Source organism: Zosterops lateralis, assembly GCF_965231275.1.
Source record: "Zosterops lateralis genome assembly, chromosome: 17".
Taxonomy (NCBI): domain Eukaryota; kingdom Metazoa; phylum Chordata; class Aves; order Passeriformes; family Zosteropidae; genus Zosterops; species Zosterops lateralis.
Window position 1 is genome coordinate 3,233,806 of NC_139777.1, and position 17,719 is coordinate 3,251,524.

The following is a 17,719-nucleotide window of genomic DNA, read 5'->3' on the forward strand; positions in this document are numbered from 1 at the left end:
CGTTTCCCGTGCAGCCGGTGGCGCAGCCGGTGCAGCCGTTGCCTGGGAACGGCGGCCGCAGAGACAGAGAGACGCGGGGATCGCCGTGTCGGTGAGCGGGGGGTCCTCGGGAGGGTCTCCGGGAGGGGCCCTCGGGACAGCAGGAGGCACCGAAGCCTGGAGGGGTCTTGGGAACGGCTCCCGTGTGAGTTCGGTGAGACCCGGCGGCCGCGGCCGTTCCCGAGCTCCCGTCCTACGTGTCGGGCCCGGGGGAGGGTTTTTCCCAGGGCCTCTTTCCCCTCCCGTGAAAGTTTTCTGTGCACAAGGTTTCGGTGTTGGCTCAAATCCAGACCCATGAAGCCGGAGATGAAGCAGCTGCCGCCCAGGAGCAGCTCTGTGCTCCCAGGGACTGTGACAAAACTCCATCCAAAAGGGAAATTTCCATGCCCGGCGCGGTGTGCGGGCAGATAAGGGAGGGAGCCTGCGCTCAGCTGGAATAACCGCTGTACTGGACTTGTTTGTGCTCAGTCTGGGAGTGGTACCACTGAGAAGGTGCCCTGGGATCTATTTCGCAGCTTCACAGATGCCCTTTCCTCCTGCTGTGCCCAATTCCAGGTTGTTGTGCAGCCAGATCTGGGAGAGTGTGTGTGGGGAAGTTATTTCAGAGGATCTCCACACCCCAGCTCCCTGGGAGGAGGGTGAAGGTGTGGATGGATGGTCCGTGTGAAGTTACACTGGAGTAACCCGCTGAGGGAAGAGCAGTGCTAAGCAGTGAGCCCAGAGAGATGTCCCAGGACAAACAGACGGCTCAGCAGACAGATGTACAGCCTGAGGAGGTGAGGGCAGCACCATGGAAAGTCCTGTTTGAGACAGGGTCTGGGGTAGATCCTAGTGGAACCAGCCCCTGGGATCTGAGACATGCTGGGGTTCATTCCTGGCAGCCCCCACCCAGACCAGCCCAGGAGCCAGCATTCACCAAAACCTCTCTTCCTTTCATAAGGATCCCCTGGCTGCTGCCAGGGACAAGAAAGGATCACGAAAGGATAGTGACGCAACACCATCGTGTCCCCGGTCATCTCCTTTAGGTATGGGGATCTCAGACACCCTGAGCCAGGGCACCCTGGGGGAAGGCAGTGCTGGGACATCATGCCCAGAGGGTGCTGGACCCCCTGAGCCACCCCCAGCACTGTCTGAGTCCAAGGGAGCCATCTCCAGCCCTCTCTCAGGCTACAGGGAGAAGCACACACAGCATACAGGTGGTGCCAGCTTGGTGTGGGGAGCCTCACCAGGGATGGTGTTTGGGAGGAACAGAGACAGAAGCCTTTACCCCCTTGTGAGTACCAACAGGCACAGGGCCAACAGGGTGGTCCACGTGGCACCCAGGACTCCTGCCCTGCTCTTTTCCATCACCCCACAGACCTCGTGTGCCTTTTTTGTCCTGGCTGCTGAGAGCCAGGAATTGCCTCTTCCCTGCAGGATGTATCCTGGGTGTTTGGCTACAACAGCAGCCTGGCTGTGCACAGCCTGATGGATGGGGAGGACTGTGTGTTCCTGTACGTCTGCTCCCACACAGTGGTCATCCACGATATCCCACGGAACAAGCAGTTCCACCTGCAGGTCTGGCACACAGCCAAGCATCTCCCTCCTCTCTTTCTCCTGAATCCCCTCCCTCCATCTCTTTCTGGTGCCCTGTGCTCAGGGATCACCTATAACCAAACCTGGGAGCAGCCCATACGAAAGGTATGAACAAAACAGCCCCAGGTTTGCAGCCCCCAAGGCACTTTTGCTGCTTCCCTCCCCCAGGGCCACACAAATGTCATCTCCTGCCTGTGTGTGAGTGAAAGCAAACGCTGGATTGCGACTGCTGACCGAGGGCCAGATGCTCTGATCATGGTGTGGGACTCCTACTCTGGGTAAGCTCCCAGGAACCTCCTCTTTTAGAACCCCCTCATGTCCAGTAAATCACTCAGGACCAACTCTAGTCTCAGCTGAGAGTAAAATGGGAGAACACAGGGACAGACTAAAAAGCAGCAAAGGAACCAAAACCAAACCAAGTCCTTCATCATCCTTGTATCACCCACACCCATGGGACACTGAGATGGGGCTGAGCTCCCCCAGACTAAGTACATCACATCTCCATGCTGTAGGATCTTCAAAGATCCCTGGTGAGTTGTTTCCCAGTGCCATTTACTTGGGAGAAAGGGGTGGAGGGGACACCAAACACCAGCCTGTGGCAGCACCAGTGTTTGCAGCCTCCCTGCCTCCATCTCTTCTTCCACACAGACCAGGGTGGGTGGGTTGTGCCACAGACTTTGCCAAGTGACTGCCTTTGACCCCCTGTGGTGCCAGGAGCACCCATGAAGTCTCTGTTCTGTAGGGTACCCGTGCACACCCTCTTCGAGAGTCACCCAGAGGACGGGATCTGTGCCATTGCCATTTCCCAGGACGACAAGTATTTGGTGACCATTAGTACTGGTACTGTGCAGGTGAAGAGAATATCTCCTTTTTCAGAGCTTTGCAGGACAGAGATCTGGAAGGTTTTTTGCAGTGCAGTGGCACAGGGGAGGTGGGAATTCCGACGGGGAGAGAAGGGGAGCAGGTTTGCAGAGTGATGCTTTGTTTTTGTTGAGCTGTTAGAAGACAGACCTGGATTTCATTCAAGTGAATGCTGCAGAATTGAGAAAATGGATCTTAATTTGGGATGAAAGCTTCTGACTTAATCACTTTCATCTAAGCAATTTCCAGAATTATTTCCTGAAATTAAGCTTTCTGCTACCAGGCTGTGCTGGGTTTTACCCTGCTCCACTTCTTTAGGCCACACCAGCCCCTGCAGTGGGTGGGGAGTGGGATTTACCTGGCTCCCCCAACTTCCCAAAAAGCCACAAGTGTTCCTTGGATTTTTCTTCCTTTCCCCTCCAGAAAGTTTCTGTTTGGAGATGGACTTTCCCCAAAGAGAAGGCCATATGCAGCATAGAGCTGAAGCCTGAGTTTGGGCATCAGGTAAAGCGGCCAAGGGGGGCAGAAGGGCTGGACTGGGCAGCCCCACCCTCACCTGCTGCCCCCTGTACCCCCATCCAGCACGAGGCTGCTGGGAGGTGTCAGCTGGGGAGGGGAGGCAGGATCACACCCCAGCCCTGGAGCACCCTGGTGCAGCAGAGCATCCCAAAGGGTCATCCCTGTTCCTCTGATGCCTGACAGCCATGGGGTGTCCTCTGATTTAATTTCAGTGCAGCTGGTGAGGTGGTTTTGGATAAAAGTTTGGATGGGGTTTGGATGGAAGAATAAGCAGAAAGCATTGCTTAGTTTGGCACTAATGCAATTCTTTGAATTTCAGGATTATGTAATTTTTAACCCTCAGAATTCCCATGAGTTTCTCAGCAACAGCAAAACCCGGATGATATTTTACCTGTGGGTAAGGAGGGATATGGGAAGTTGTGTGTCTGGTGCCAGAAGGGAGGTGGGGCAGAGGGTTCAGGGGCTGGTGTCTGTCCACAACTGTGGTCACACTCTGCAGATCTGTCCCTTCCCTGCTCCATGCCCTTGCCAGATCCCAAAGTGGTCTGGACAGAGTATCACACTCCCTCCACTCCCACCCTGGTCAGGCCCAGCTGTGGCAGGGATGCTCTTCACCTCTCCCACTCCTGCTTTTCCATGGGCCTTGTGCCATTCAGCAGCTTTTGGAAAGCAGCAGGTGGAAGGAGAGGATGTTTTGTGCTCTCTGGAAGACCTTGGAGCCGTTCTGCCCCAGGAAGAAGGGTCTGCTTGGGTCACCACAGTGTGGGATGTGGGGAGGGGACATGCTGGCACTGCAGAGTTCAGTTCCAAAATCCCTGCCCTGGATGTTTTCTCTGCTTTCCCCAGGATGATTCTGGTTTGCAGTATGGGGCACCATTCCTGAGCAACAAGGTGAGCACAGCAGGGAGTGACCACAGCATGTCACCCTCTTGGCTTTCCTGCTGGCAGCAGCACTGTCCCTCCCCATCCCCTTAAGCAAAAACACTGGCCATGGCCCCAGCCTGTCCCCCTCAGACTGGAACAAGCCAGGTTTGCCCAGGCTGAGCTCAAGCAGGGCTCTCTCTCCAAGGTGCTCCACTGCAATTTCTCACGGGGCTCTCATCTCTTGCCCTGCCATGGGATAGGGAGGGAACGTCATGAGGACCAAGCAGAAACCTCTCTCCTTGAGGAGGGCAGAGCCAGATCTGGGATAAAAACACAGCCTGGCTGCTGTCTCCACAGACCTTCAAGTGCCTGGTGGGACAGTTCAGCCAGTCAGTTTTCCATTTTAACAACACCCAAGCTCTGACGGGCACCTCGGCCGGGAAGCTGGTGGTGTGGGACATGGACAATCCCCGCACTCTCCCCAAGGAACTGCCACCCAAACCCCACGGAATAACAGCCACCAAAGTGGTGCCAATGCAAGAGGAGAGTCTTACCGTGCTCCAAGTGTTGGACAGGTAACGGGGCAACCCTCCTCAGGAGTTGTAGTACAGTCCTCAGGTACCTCAGCTGTAGGAGTGGCAGAGAAAATGTTGGAGTTTTAAGTCACTCGGCAGCATGGTCACTCATGCAGGAAAGTGCTGCTGGCTTTTGAGTAATTTCCCAGCAATGGATTTGCCTGCGGGTGGAAACGAGGTTGAAAAGTCGTGGTGATGCGTTGCCAGCTCTGCTGGGGTAGCTCAGACAGTGGCTCAGCCTCCCGGCCGCTACCGGCAGAGGGAGCAGACAGCCACCGAACGCGACAGCCTTGGGGACACGGCAGGGTCACAGAACCGCTGATTTCTGCACAACGCTGGCTTTCTCCTGCACATCTCTGCAGGGCTCTGCTCGTGTGCTTGTGCAGAGAAATGGGGAAGAGATTTGCTTCCACCCAAGGATGCTCTCCAAGAAATATTTGGGAGTTGTCAGTCAGTGTGTTGGTTAATAACTTTCCCTTCCCTGCAGCTGTATAGTCACAGGAGATGTGAAAGGGCAGGTTAAATTCTATGATGGGCAGCTGCGGCTCCTCACCATCTACAGCCATGACGAAGTGGGTCCCATCCAGTCCATCTCCTTCTCCACAATCCTTCGTGATCCTCCCAATGCCCTCCCAGGCAGGAACTGCCCCTTTCTCACCAGGTGAGTGTCTCTTTACAAACCCAGGTCTTCTCCTGTGTTTGCCTTGCATTTGAAAGCTGGGGAGGTGGTCAGTGGGATCTGAGGAGGTGATCAATGAGAGCTGCTCCATGAGCTTCTGCCTGGTCTGGAGCAGGATTCAGCCCTGTGCCCAGGCTCCTGGGCAGGAGAAGGAGGCAGGACATGGAAGGAGTGTGGGTGGGCTCCAGCACTTCCCAGACTCTGAGCTTGAGGTGATGCCTTGGTGCAGGCATGGTGGTGATCAGCTTCTCTGTCACGTACCCGCACACCAGGCAGTGCTGATTCTGAGCTTCCAGCTCCCACTGGGCCCCTTAATCCCCCCTTAAACCCCTCCTAGGGATGGCTATATCCAGTTGGATTTTATCATGGCTTGGCAGGCTAATCAGGGCTGTGGCACCAGCACAGGGTTGTACTACACTGTCTGGTCACCAGCCCCTCTCTGTCCCTCTGTGTGACGTAGCTGTGCCTCGGGATTTATAGGGAGTCTGCAGGCCAGATGAAGCTGTTGTGTGGCTCCATCCAGCCTGCAAACCACATGTCTGCCACTCCTGTTAAGGCTTTCCTGGCAACATCTGGTCTTAGCCATGTGTGTTTTCCAAAGAGCCGTGTGGGACAGGTTCCTCTCCAGCCTGGAGCAGTGTCCTGGGGGATGGTTTGGTTTCCCTGTTGGTGTCTGTTTTCTCATCCCTCTTCCTGGATTGCTGCTGCAGCTCCTGCCACCTGTAGCTGCTCTGGGCAGTACAAAAGGCAGAAAACCAAAGGGGAAGGCCTGAGCTCATCCCAGAGGCTGATGGGATTAGGAATGGCTGGAGAGTTCAGCCATGGCACACAAGAGATGCAGAGTCCATCTGTGCCTGGGCCAGATGTGAATAAACTGGTGGCTGTGATGGAGCAGCTGGCAAAGAGGCAGTGCATCCTCACTCATCTATCTGTGCAACTTCTAGATTCAGCCTGGAGAAGGCTCCAAGGGGACCTTAAAGCACCTTCCAGTGCCTCAAGGGCTCCAAAACAGCTGGAGAGAGGCTTTGGACAAGGGTAGAGAGTGACAGGACAAGGGAGAATGGTTTAAAATTGACAAAGGGCAGGGTTAGATGGGATATAGGAAGAAATTCCTCACTATGAGGGTGGCGATGTCCTGGCACAAGCTGCCCAGAAAAGCTGTGGATGCCCCATGCCTGGAATTGTTCAAGGCCAGGTTGGATGGGGCTTGGAGTAACCTGATCTAGTGGAAGCTGTTGAAACAAGGCAAATTTTAAGGTCCCTTCCTATTCAAACCACTCTGGGGTCTCTTGTCCCTTTTACTGTGTCCAGACTCTCAACCAGGCAGACTGAAACTGTACATGTTTGTGCTGTAATGTGAATAATTATCCAGCTCTGTGCTTCACACATCACCAGTCACACAGTTAAACCTCTCTGCTGTGCTGGTCAGTGTGGCCAAGTGAGCAGACAGGGACTGAAACTGCCCTCTGACCTTGGCTATGGCAGCATGATCAATGTGGAGCCACTGATGGTGGTGTGGAGACACATGAAAAGCCCGTTCAGAGTATCTTCAATTGCTCATTTGTCCATCTCACAGGCCAGTGACTTGCAAACGGCAGGAGCTCCCCAGATGTCATTCATCTTCTGGCTTGCCCAGCCAAGTAGAAAATGGAACTGGCTCCAGTGTCTTCCCATGGCCATTTCCCAGGTCATGAATACAAAGTGCCACTTGCCTTCCAGGTCAAGGAGCGTTTGCATACTGTGTATCATAAAATATAAGTGATTGTCCAACTAACTTGCCAAAAAGAGACGGATGTGTAATATAGCTTGGAGGGACATGAGCCAGTTGGTCTGATTCATCCAATTCTGTTTCTTTCACACTAAACAGGAACTTTATCCTTTCAACCTCTGATGCAACCATGTTCCATGTTGCAACAGACAGCACACACTTTGAAAAAATCCTGCAAGAGGCAAAGAAAGCTGTGAATGCCATTGCCTGCCACCCACAGGAGCCATTTGTGGCTGTGGGGAGTCACTGTGGGCTGCTGAAGGTGTGGGAATACAAGCAGACCAAGTACATCGTTAGCAGGATATTCACTGAGGCTGGCATCCAGTGCTTATCCTACGATCCTGAAGGTATCCCAGCCCTGTGAGCTCCTCGCGTGCCAAGCACTGGCCTTCCCAGGAGGAGTGATGGTGTCGTGAGAGTTTTCTGGTCTGCTTTCCAGGCTGTTTTCTGGCCGCTGGTTTTACTGATGGAAGCGTTTACATCCTTGATGCAATTTCCCTTCAGTCCATCTGTGAGGCATTCCATTTCTCACAGAGTCCCGTGACTCACATCAGCTTCTCTCACGATTCCAAGTACCTCGCAACCGCTGTAAGCTTGTTTTTTCCGCTCGGTGATTTACATGCGCTGCTCGCGGGGCAGCTTTGGGAGGGAATTGCCGGCCATCCTGCGAGGCACAGAGCGAGCAGGGCAGAGGGCCGTCCCTCCCCTGGGGCTTGGTGACTCTGAAATGCAGAGCGAGCAGGGCAGAGGGCTGTTCCTCCCCTGGGGCTTCCTGACTCCGAAATGCTTTTCCTGGCTTGAAGAGTCACTCTGTAAAAACGTCACCAGTCACAGCGGCTCCGCAGACCCGCTGCTAGCAGTGACCCGTCCCTAAGTTTAGTCCCTAAGTTTAGTGACAAGTCTTAGCTCTGCATCCATCTGAAGAAGGGGCTGGAGCAGGGATTTCCTTCTGGCTGGTGCTCTGGGAGGGGGTTTCTCCCTCAATCCCATGTCTCAGTTTAGAAGTATTGAGACAGTTTGGCTCAGAGGTTATAGCACCTGGTGATGATCTGTACAAAGAAAAAGATTTTTCCCTTCGTTGACCTTTGTGCTGTTGTTGCAGGATGAGAATTATTCAGTGATTGTTTACAAGAGAGTCCTGCAGAAAGGGAACAGATGCTGGGAACACCTGGCAGGGCTGGACTCCCACTACAAACCCATCCGGGGCATCCTCTTTGGGGTCCACCCAGGCAGCAACGAGCCCAGGCTCCTGAGCCTCGGGGAGGACCGACAGCTGGTGGGTTGATGCAAAAGTTTAAAGGACAGTGAAGATTTGTGGTTAAAGGGGTGGGGCTGGACAAGGCCATCAAAGGAGACTCCATGTTTGGTTCCATGGCTCCCAACCCTCTCCTAACCAGCTCCATTGCTGGGAGTTGTTTCTCAGCCTGGTCTTGGTACTGATGCTCTCCTATTGTGGCTTCTCCAGGAGATGCAAATCCAGTGAATCCACAAGGTCAAGGATGCAGGGCAGACCACAGAGGAGTTGCTGTGTTTCCTTGTCTTCCCTCCAGGTTGAATATGACCTGAACAACAGCATCAAGGACCACTTGGTGGTCACACACAGGGACAGGCTGGAGCAGGCTGCAGTGCCCCTGTGCTTGACCTGGTACCCACAGCTCAGCACCGAGTCCTTTTTCCTCACTGCCAACAACTGCTACAAAATGAAACTCTACAACACAATGACCAAAGCGTGCAGGTAGAGGATTGGTTCAGGCCTGCCATTGTCTGGGAGCCTGCTCCTGGCCCTGTGTTCTCCTTGGTCTAATGACCACCATAGTCCCACCAATGAGCATGTGATTTTTCATCTGTGATGCAGATCTTGGGATGGCTCTAGAGCCTTCAGGTCACTCCATTCTTATGCCCACTCTGCTGTTGACTAATTTGCCATTTAGCAAGGTCGTGGCTGCAGGTGGATATTGGTCTCAGCATGTTGGACCTGAGATGTAGCAGTAAGACATGAGATAGAGACTGGAGTCCACATGAGCAAAACATAATAACCCCTGCACACTAAATTAATTTCTGAGCCCCAGTGTAGTCCCTTCTAGTCAGGGCCGCTGTCCTATTTCTTCTCTCATCCAGTAGCACCAAGCCTCTGCAAACTTCCCATATCTACCCATCCTTCCACACAATAACTGTTCAGAGGGGAAAAATGTTTTGGGTGGCCTAGAGTGGATAAATACATTGTTTGCCTTTAGAAAGACTCTTTTGGGACCAACTTATGGCTCTCCCTTGGAGAAGATACAAATCCTCCCTAGGACAAGCTGTGCAGACCCCCAGCAACACTACCTGGTGTTCATTACAAAGGACAAGGTATGGAGCCCCAGCTGTACAAGAGCCCCCACTTGCAGAGCTGGTGGTCCCTTGGGAATTCCACTGTAGGCTGCTCTTGCCTGAGAGCTGAGCAAGCTCCTGGGGGAGAAGATGTGGCACTGCCCCAGTGGGACCCCCAGCCCTCTCAGACCCTCTCTTCCCTTACAGGTGGGCTTGCAGATGCTGCCTCTTGATGGCAACCCCCACAAGTCCTCAGCCTTCATTTGCCACCCGGATGGAGCCTCTGACTTTGCCATCTCCCACGACGGGCGTTACGTCTTCACAGCCGGGGGGAAGGAGCGCACTTTTATAAAATGGAAGGTCAACCTATAGTGAGTTATGGCAGGAAAGGGAATCTTGTTATTGCTTTCCACAGCTGCTTGGTTGACCCATTGGGCCCCAAGAAGCTATGTGGGGCGGCAGCTGAAACAAGGGGGATGTGTTTTGGGGAGTTTTGTTCCCCTCTCTGTGATGTAGGGGGGATTAAACCAGCAAACCTCACAGGGGTGGCCATAGTGCCTAAACAATAGTCCAGTCTGGGAAATGGTGCCCAAATGGTAAGAACTTGGGCAGGGGATTTTGTGATTCTTTTGAGGGTCTGGCCAGTGTGATGGGAGATTGTCAGAGTTAGGCAGGGACCAGAGAAGCAGCACTGGCTGCAGAAGGAGCACACAGGGCAGCTGCTGATACAAAAGTCTCTGCTCTCCAAATGGGATAGGAATTTGCTGGGAAATCCCTCCTGTGTTTGAAGACTGGATTTAGGACAAGCCACCTTAATCCCATAAAGCTTTGCTTACATGAATAAATGGGCTGTAGTAAATGGGGTGGCTGAAGAGTAGAGGCTGCTTTAACAAAGGAGGCTCTCCAGGCTCTGGCCCAGAGCATCAGCAATGAATCCTGCCAGGTTTCTTACGCCACCCTCTGCAGGTTTCCCTCTGCCAGATCCCTTGGGCAGTGGTGCCAGACGTGCTCCCACATGACAGGAGGGTAACACAGCAAAAGCATGATAGATATTTTGGTTTGTTGGCATGTCATGGCCCAAAGCTGCTCAATTCAATGCATGTTTGGAGCACAGGCTTTCCCTCAGGGCTGCAGGTGCCCAATAGATACATTTGTACATGGAAACAGAGCAAGCAGCTGTGAATGGCATGAAAACTGTCAGGCCACCATGGAACCACTTCACACTCCAGGGACTGGGAAGGGAGCTTAGTCCATGGCAGAGTTAGGGTAGTGTGGCATCGTGTCCCTCAGTCTCTGCTGTTTTGGGTTTTTTTTCAAATCCTGCACAACACTCTCCTAGCACAGAGCACTGTGTCTCCTGGTTTCTGGGAAATAACTCCACGGGAGCTGGCTTTTAGCCCTTGCTCCTATGTTTGCCATTAGATTAGCACCTGGGAAACACCACTGCCCCTCACCTTCCTAGGACCACGACTTTGTGGTTAAGACACATGCTGGTCCTGCAAGAAACACATTTTTCAGGTACCATTCACTCTGAGGAAAGCCCAAGGAGTGCCAAGCCAACTCACCTTCATGTGCCAGAACAAAGGAAACCTGGGTGGGAAAGCAATGGGTTTATTTATTTTCTTTTCCACTTTGTGTGGCTTAAACAGTCGGGGGTCAGGATAAGCGACATTTTAAGGAAGGCAATAGAATATAAATGATCCTTCTTTATAATGGTTGGCCAGAGTCCAGGCAACATTGAATTTCTATGTAATTTGTTTTTGGAGCGAAGTTTTTGATGAGCTAATTATCATTTTATTGCTGCTTCTGGCATCTTGTGAATCTCCACTGTGTTTAATACCGAAATAACTTAATTATGAAGAAAGCATGAAGCTTGCAAAAAAACCCCAGTGGAGGCAGCACTACAGAGGTGTGAGTGTGTGAAAGCTGCAGCCTGGCTGCCAGGCGTGGGGTATTATGTGGCAGTGCTATGCCATGATTGCACTTCCAGGCTTGGTTTCTTTTTACATCTGCACAAGCCAAAGGGATTCTTTTGGCTCCAACTGCCTATGAAATTGAAACAAAGCGGTGGCTACTCAGGCACTTTCAGTTTAATGCAAACTGCACCTGCGACTCCGTCGCCCGCCACGGCAGAGGAAGTCGGGTAATGGATTGCACTGAGTTATTGGGGAAAAATGTGTTGGATCAAGGAACAGGGAGTTGTGTGGTTTATTGCAAACACCAAGCCCCAGCCTTCTCTGCATGTTCAAAATGCTGATCTAGCTAATTCATCTCCCTCAATGTCTCTATAAGGAAGCAGAAAAGCCAAATGCCAGACACCAAGTTCAAGTCCATGGAAAAGCTCCTGGCTCCCAGCCCTGTACTCATTCCACTAAACAAGAGGACCATTCAGTAATAATTAATTCCCACACTGTGCTATTGTATGTAAAACCTGGGTATGAAATATGCTGTAGAAGTGCAGCTGATGATAAAATAGCACAAGGTTCAAGGCAGTGCTTTTCTTTCCTGAATTCTGAGGCCCTGGGATTTTATTTATTGAAAGTGCCTGTGAACAACGACTAGAAAGGGAACTGTGAAAGCTCTCCTCACATGAACCCTTCCTGTACCTTCTTTCCTCCACTTCTGCAGTGCCTTGGATGCTGCTGCTTTCCTGGGTGGGGAGGATTTGATCCCATTCTACAGCCTCCTGGATGATGGCAGAGAAGGCAAATTCTTCAGGGTAATTATGCTCACTGTGAATGTTGTCTGGCCACATCTGGTTGGAATTTAATTTATACAGGCCTGACATTTCTTTATGTTTTGTCCAGCTCGCCTTTAACAGCAATTTCATTGATATGGCTGTTAGTAAAACCCTAAAAGGAGCCTTATCTTCTGTGCCTGTTGGTAACTGAAATTTGCAGTGTTTGTTTGAATTCCTGGCAGGAACTGGAGGACTATTTTTACTACGTACAGCTGTGCAGACAAGGTATCGACACACTGGAGAAGAGACAGGTGTCAACACACATTCCCTTGGAGGAAATTCCTTCTGTAATGAGAGCAATAGGATTTTATCCATCAGAGGAAGAGGTTGGTCAGCTGTTTTTATTGTTGTTATTAAAAGAAGAAAGAGCAAGACTGATTGCACTTCCCAAGTGTTCTAAGGGCCAGATTCTGACCATTGCCATGCTGGATGGCTCTGGGATATGTTTACTGGCTTTCAGTGTATTTTTATTTGGTCTGCATCAATATAGTAGTGGTGAGAATCTGTCAGAAAATTCCTAAAAAAGTTTCCTTGCTAGCAAGTTGGGCAACTGCAGAGGAAGGCTGAGCAAACTTGGAGCCTGACAGCTCAGAGTTGTTCAACAAGGTAACCTCAGGGTCAAAACTTTACAGCAGAGAGATCTGATTTAATAAGGGTGCTGCTTCTTCCCCTTTGTGTGGCTGTTTCTCCACGGCAGTTTGTACTGTATACAAACCTCATTTGTAATGTGTAACCTGGCATGACTGAATCTGAAGCAAGGAGATTTGAATAACGGCCTCTGAGCAGCAGCTCCAGCTCATCACCACAGGAGAGGCTCTCCCAAGGGAAGAGGTGCATCACTGTGCTCCCTCAGCCTTTCTGTGGGGGAGGTTGTGCTCATCTCTGCCACGGCACAGGAACCCACAAGCTGCTGAGGCACTGCTGTGGGTCTGTGGCACCCCACCTGCCCAGGGATGCTCTGCCAGGGGAGCCACCAGATGGGAGGCAGGACCTTTGCCACAGCTGCCACCAAACTGACTCACCATGGAGCCCCCACAACGAGCAAATGTTTGTCTGAGCTGGGGCTGCTTTGCCCCAGTGCCAAGTTGAGGTGTTATCTCTTCATACTGTGTTAGATCTTTTCCTTGGGTTATTACATTTTTGCCTCTTGGGGGCACAGAAAACATATTCCCGTGGGAAATGTCTCTGGAATAATAACTGATAATGCCCCACACTTCTCCAAATTAAAATAGCATTTCAGGCATGGAAACAGAGGTGCTGAGCTGTTGTGAAACCAGGCAACCTACAATCAGTAATAAATCCAGAGAGAAGGTTCATCTCTCTCTAGAGTGTTTTAATAAAAGGAAAGCTGCAGGAAGAAAAGGCAGCTTGGGCTGACTAGCAAAGCTTTTGGGAATTGGTGTTTTCCTTTTGTAGTTCAGTGGGGTTGATATAAAACCTAATCCCATATCAGCCAGAGCCGAGTAAAAATGACTGTTCTTGCTTGGTGTGACATTCACTACAGGAAAAATATAAGGCTGAGATTTCCCTCTTCCCTGGGCTTCATTCAGTGGAAAAACTTGTGACACAAGGACAAAGGCCCAAGGCTGAATGCAAAGTCCTCCCTGGGGAGATCTTGCATCAGCTTCCCTTCCCGGGGAGCAGCAGGCCTGGTACGTGTTGGCACAGGGAATTCTCCCGGCATCTCTCTGCTGCCCGTGTATCTCCGAAGGGGCTGCAAGTACAATGAAGGCATGGAGCAGATGCTGCCTTTTGGACACACATCTGCACAGCTGCCAGCTGGGCTGACTCACAGCACCAGACTTGAGGAAAACCACTGGTATCCAGCACAGCCAGTGCTTGCCTGTTTGTCTGAGAGGAGTGTCAGGGTGTCAGCCCCATGGAGCACATTTTGGATTTGGCTACTAGAACGTCCTAGACATGGGGAACAGCAGAGGAAGATAAGCTTTCTTATCTAGTCAGGGTGTGCAGCCTGGTTCTGTTAGCACCCTTGTGTGTGTGCCTCTAGAGCAAGGATGGTGTCCTTTTTTACTGGTTTGTGGTTTGCCTGCCCACTGTCCCAGAGTGGAGACACAGCTGTGCCCACGGTGCCGGTAACAGCTGCAGGGTCACCGAGGGCCTGTCACAGGAGAGGAAATCCAAAATGACTGTGGATGCGTAACCCACATCTTTACTTGTTATTGTCATGTCAGCAGGTGTGTAACTGTTGGCCATTCCCATCTCCAGTTGCTGAGTGCAATTTTCTCCTGGGATGTGGGGATGGCACCCGTGGCACCAACACAGGCACAGCTCGGGGACGTTGGCATTCACGGGGTCAGAAACTGGCCCAATGCTCTTCAAAATAAATCATGTAACAATCTGCCTTGTCTTGATCTTTAGATTGAAGAAATGATAAATGAAGTAAAATTCAGCAAGCATGTGGATACTGGAGAAGAAGTGACAAAAATCAATTTAGGGGATTTTATCAAACTTTATACAAATCATCGACCTGCACTTGGCTTGTCAATGAAAACCATACAACGAGCATTTCAGGTTCTTGGACATGATAACAAGAAGGGAGACAGAGTTATTGACAGAGGAGACTTCCTGTCACTGCTTCAGTGCAGAGGTGAGTTATTTTGTTTCTAATATCACTTTTATGCTTGCTAGTTCTGCCTGCAATTTCAGAACTTTTTCCCTGCAGCAAGAAATTATTCTGGAATGAGAACCTGGTAACCAGGGCAGGCACGAGGAGCCACCTGCCTTAAGATTTTAAATTGAATAATCAGATGTCTTGTCCCAGCTGTGCTTCTTTTACTGCTCTGCAAATCTCTGCTGGCCTGAGGTATCTCAGCTGTTAAATGATAAGTATGGATCTTGGCAAAATGTATCCTTCTCCCTGTGTGCTCTTATCTGAATTGCTGTTCTCTCTTCCAGTCACACAGCTCTGGAAAAGTAGTATAAAACTGATAAAAGGGAGACAAGAAAGGAGGGATGAAATTGGTCCTGGGCTAAATCTGTGTAAGATTGAAAAGATGGGATAATTTAGTCGAGCTGAATCAGGGAGAACACCAGAAATATGGGTGTTAATATGCTTGTGGCCAGTGTTATAGAGTGCTAATAACAAATTTCTGTTGTATTACTTCTGTTGTAAAAGTGCAGCTGAGCATTAGAACAGGTAAAGGGAAATGCTGGTTTACTCAGTACATCACTTGGCAAGACTCCTTGCCACAAAGATCCTTGGAAACCACTGATTCAACCAGTGTGAGAAAGGTTAGCTATTTATACAGATGGTGTGAACACCCATAAATAGGTACATCAGATAGAACAGTTTCATAACAGATCTATAACCTCATGCTCCAGGGCATGAGCCAACCACTAACTGGGAACAAGTGCTATGTCCATGTTATTTCAAGATACTAAATAAGGACTTTTCTCCACTTTTCTCCTTCCTCTGCATGAAAATGGCTGTGTGGACTGTGGTCTGTGCCAGGAATTCTCCAGTGGGAATAGAAGCTCAAGCCCCTGCTACTGCAATGTTGTTTAAAGAGCTGTCTGCATCAGAATTTCTCCCTTTGATTGACTTTTTTTTCCCAAAAAGCTATAGGGAAGATTAATTTTCCTTAGGATCAGCATTTTCCTGCCTTGGGATCATGTTTTAGTTAGCAGTGTATGTCTCTATCTCAGAGAAGCCAGATCCTCTTTTGAACTGTCCTGTTTAGTTTAATTTGAGCTGCTTTTGAGCTTTTGTGCTTTCAACCCCATAACCCAGGGGCTGGTGGTGCTTTTGTTTTGTTCAGGGGAGCAGATGACAGAGGACGAGCTGGCTGAGTGTCTGACCACCCTGCTGTGCAGGAGACCCAGGAAAGAAGAATCTGAACTGGACACCTGTGATCCCACAGGTACAGGATTAGCATTCCACACAGCACAGAAGCAGGACTGTTTCAACTCCCAAATGGAATAATTTAAATTTCAAACCCATTTACCCTGTTAGGCCAAGAGCTGTCAAAACTGCTCAGATGGGATTGCAAAAATAGTCACAGAGCTACAGACTGTCCTTCATCCACGCAGCAATTGCAGGGGTATATCTAAAAATAAATGGACAATGAACTATAACTGGGGCCTGACAAGATTACATTGCTGTTTATCTGCAGGCTGGGACTGAAATTAGAAACACACAGGGAAATCCCAGTGCTGGTTTCACCCAGGCCACAGTGCCCATTGTAGCAGAGCTGTTGGTAACGACCGCATTCGTCTGCAATTTATGTCCCAGTCTGCACCAGTCTGGAACAGCAAATTATAGCATTGATTTGAGCCAAGGGGCTGTATTTAATTGCCCATTGTAATTGGAATGGTATTTTTGTACAATTCATGTCCCAGTCCCCACCAGTTTGGAACAGCATCTGTTTAGGGTCACTGGCAATGGGCCTCATGCAGTAAAGGTGCTGCTCCTGAAGGGGACTTTGAAACTCCTGGATCCCTCAGGATCCTAAATCTTATCAAATCAGCCAAGTGTGAAAGTTGTCCCACGACTCTTCTGAAGCAGGGACCTGCTGCAAGGTGAGACACACAGATTTGACAGGTTTAATCCCTGATACAAACACATAAAGTATCGAACTAGTAAACCATCACTTTGTCATGATCCCTACATATATCTTTAGAAACATTTCATTCCCTTATTGTTACTTATAAATTTTACTGGAAAGCCATTTTGACATTGCTTCTGTGTGTCTTTGTGTTGTTATTACTGCTCTCCAGGTGCAGCAGCTCTGACTGTAGAAGATATTCCAGCAGAAATCACAGCAGAGATATTTGTTGCAGACATTCTTGGCTTATCTATTGCTGAACAAGAAAAAAAGAACAAGGAGGGAAAAGAAGAATCTTTGATCTACAAAGGCTCAGAATCATAGCTAGCACTAGATTTTCTGTTTGTTCCTACTTTCTCCTCAAATACCTGCAAAATTTATGGCTTGTGTTTATTGCAAAGTAAAGGTCGCATAGTTGCACTTCAGTCAAACTCTAGAATAAGTCCCCAGTTTGGCACATGCCACAAACCTGTAATTTCACACCTATATAGGGAAACACTGGAATGGCTGGAAAGAATGAAGCAGGTGGCCACTCCATCCTTGGCTGGAACCTTCCCAGAAGTCATTTCAGGTGGGTTTATGCCAGATGCAGTCTATTTTCATTACCTTAAGACAGTATCCATTTGTGAAACCTGACAGCAGAAGAGCAATGCAAGAGTATTGTATCGATTAAACACATTGATAAATGCTTTGACAGGTTAGAATGGATTTGTAATTATAAATCCAATGGATCTCGGTAAAGAAATAAATGCTGTGGTATCCATTAAAACCACGCTTCTCTTTTGGCCTTTAAACTGACTTTTTTTTCTCTTTGAAAGTAGTAATTCCAATTAGCAGGGTAATACCAATGGGACGGCATCGCTCTGTGTGTGTATAAACAGCATAATGAGACTGATACAAGTTGCTGTAGAAAGATCAGTGAAGTGCTGTTGAACAGCTTCCTTCTTTACATCATCCTCGGCATCAATTAGAATAATAATGTAGGCCCTTAAGAAGCGTTCCTTTCAGAAGCAATGTTTTTTAAACAGAGATGGCTGTTGTGTACTCAGAGCATCTGTGATTGTACAATTAGCAGGAGCGGCAAGGTGTGCATTAGGGAGAAGTTAATGAGGGAGTCCACACCAGAGCTCACAGGTCTGTGACAAATTTCCTGCAGAGCATCACCTCCCATGTAACTCATTTAGTCTTTATGCTCATGTACTTCCATGGATCTCTGTCAGAGCT

The 17,719-nt window shown here is 49.8% G+C and overlaps 1 protein-coding gene across 1 annotated transcript; it reads left to right on the top strand.

Moving 5' to 3' along the window:
- Nucleotides 1–607: 607 nt before the first annotated feature.
- CFAP251 (cilia and flagella associated protein 251) lies at nt 608–17,125 on the top strand. The gene is made up of 22 exons (XM_083873769.1): nt 608–815; nt 980–1,064; nt 1,206–1,312; nt 1,456–1,596; nt 1,783–1,892; nt 2,357–2,465; nt 2,899–2,979; nt 3,314–3,391; nt 3,841–3,885; nt 4,216–4,433; nt 4,921–5,094; nt 6,980–7,227; nt 7,320–7,468; nt 7,983–8,156; nt 8,431–8,615; nt 9,115–9,229; nt 9,398–9,561; nt 11,819–11,909; nt 12,113–12,256; nt 14,310–14,538; nt 15,710–15,811; nt 16,668–17,125. Exons 1-22 carry the CDS (start codon nt 765–767, stop codon nt 16,817–16,819), a joined length of 2,952 nt encoding a protein of 983 aa, XP_083729895.1. The 5' UTR covers nt 608–764; the 3' UTR covers nt 16,820–17,125.
- The last annotated feature ends 594 nt before the right edge of the window (nt 17,126–17,719 follow it).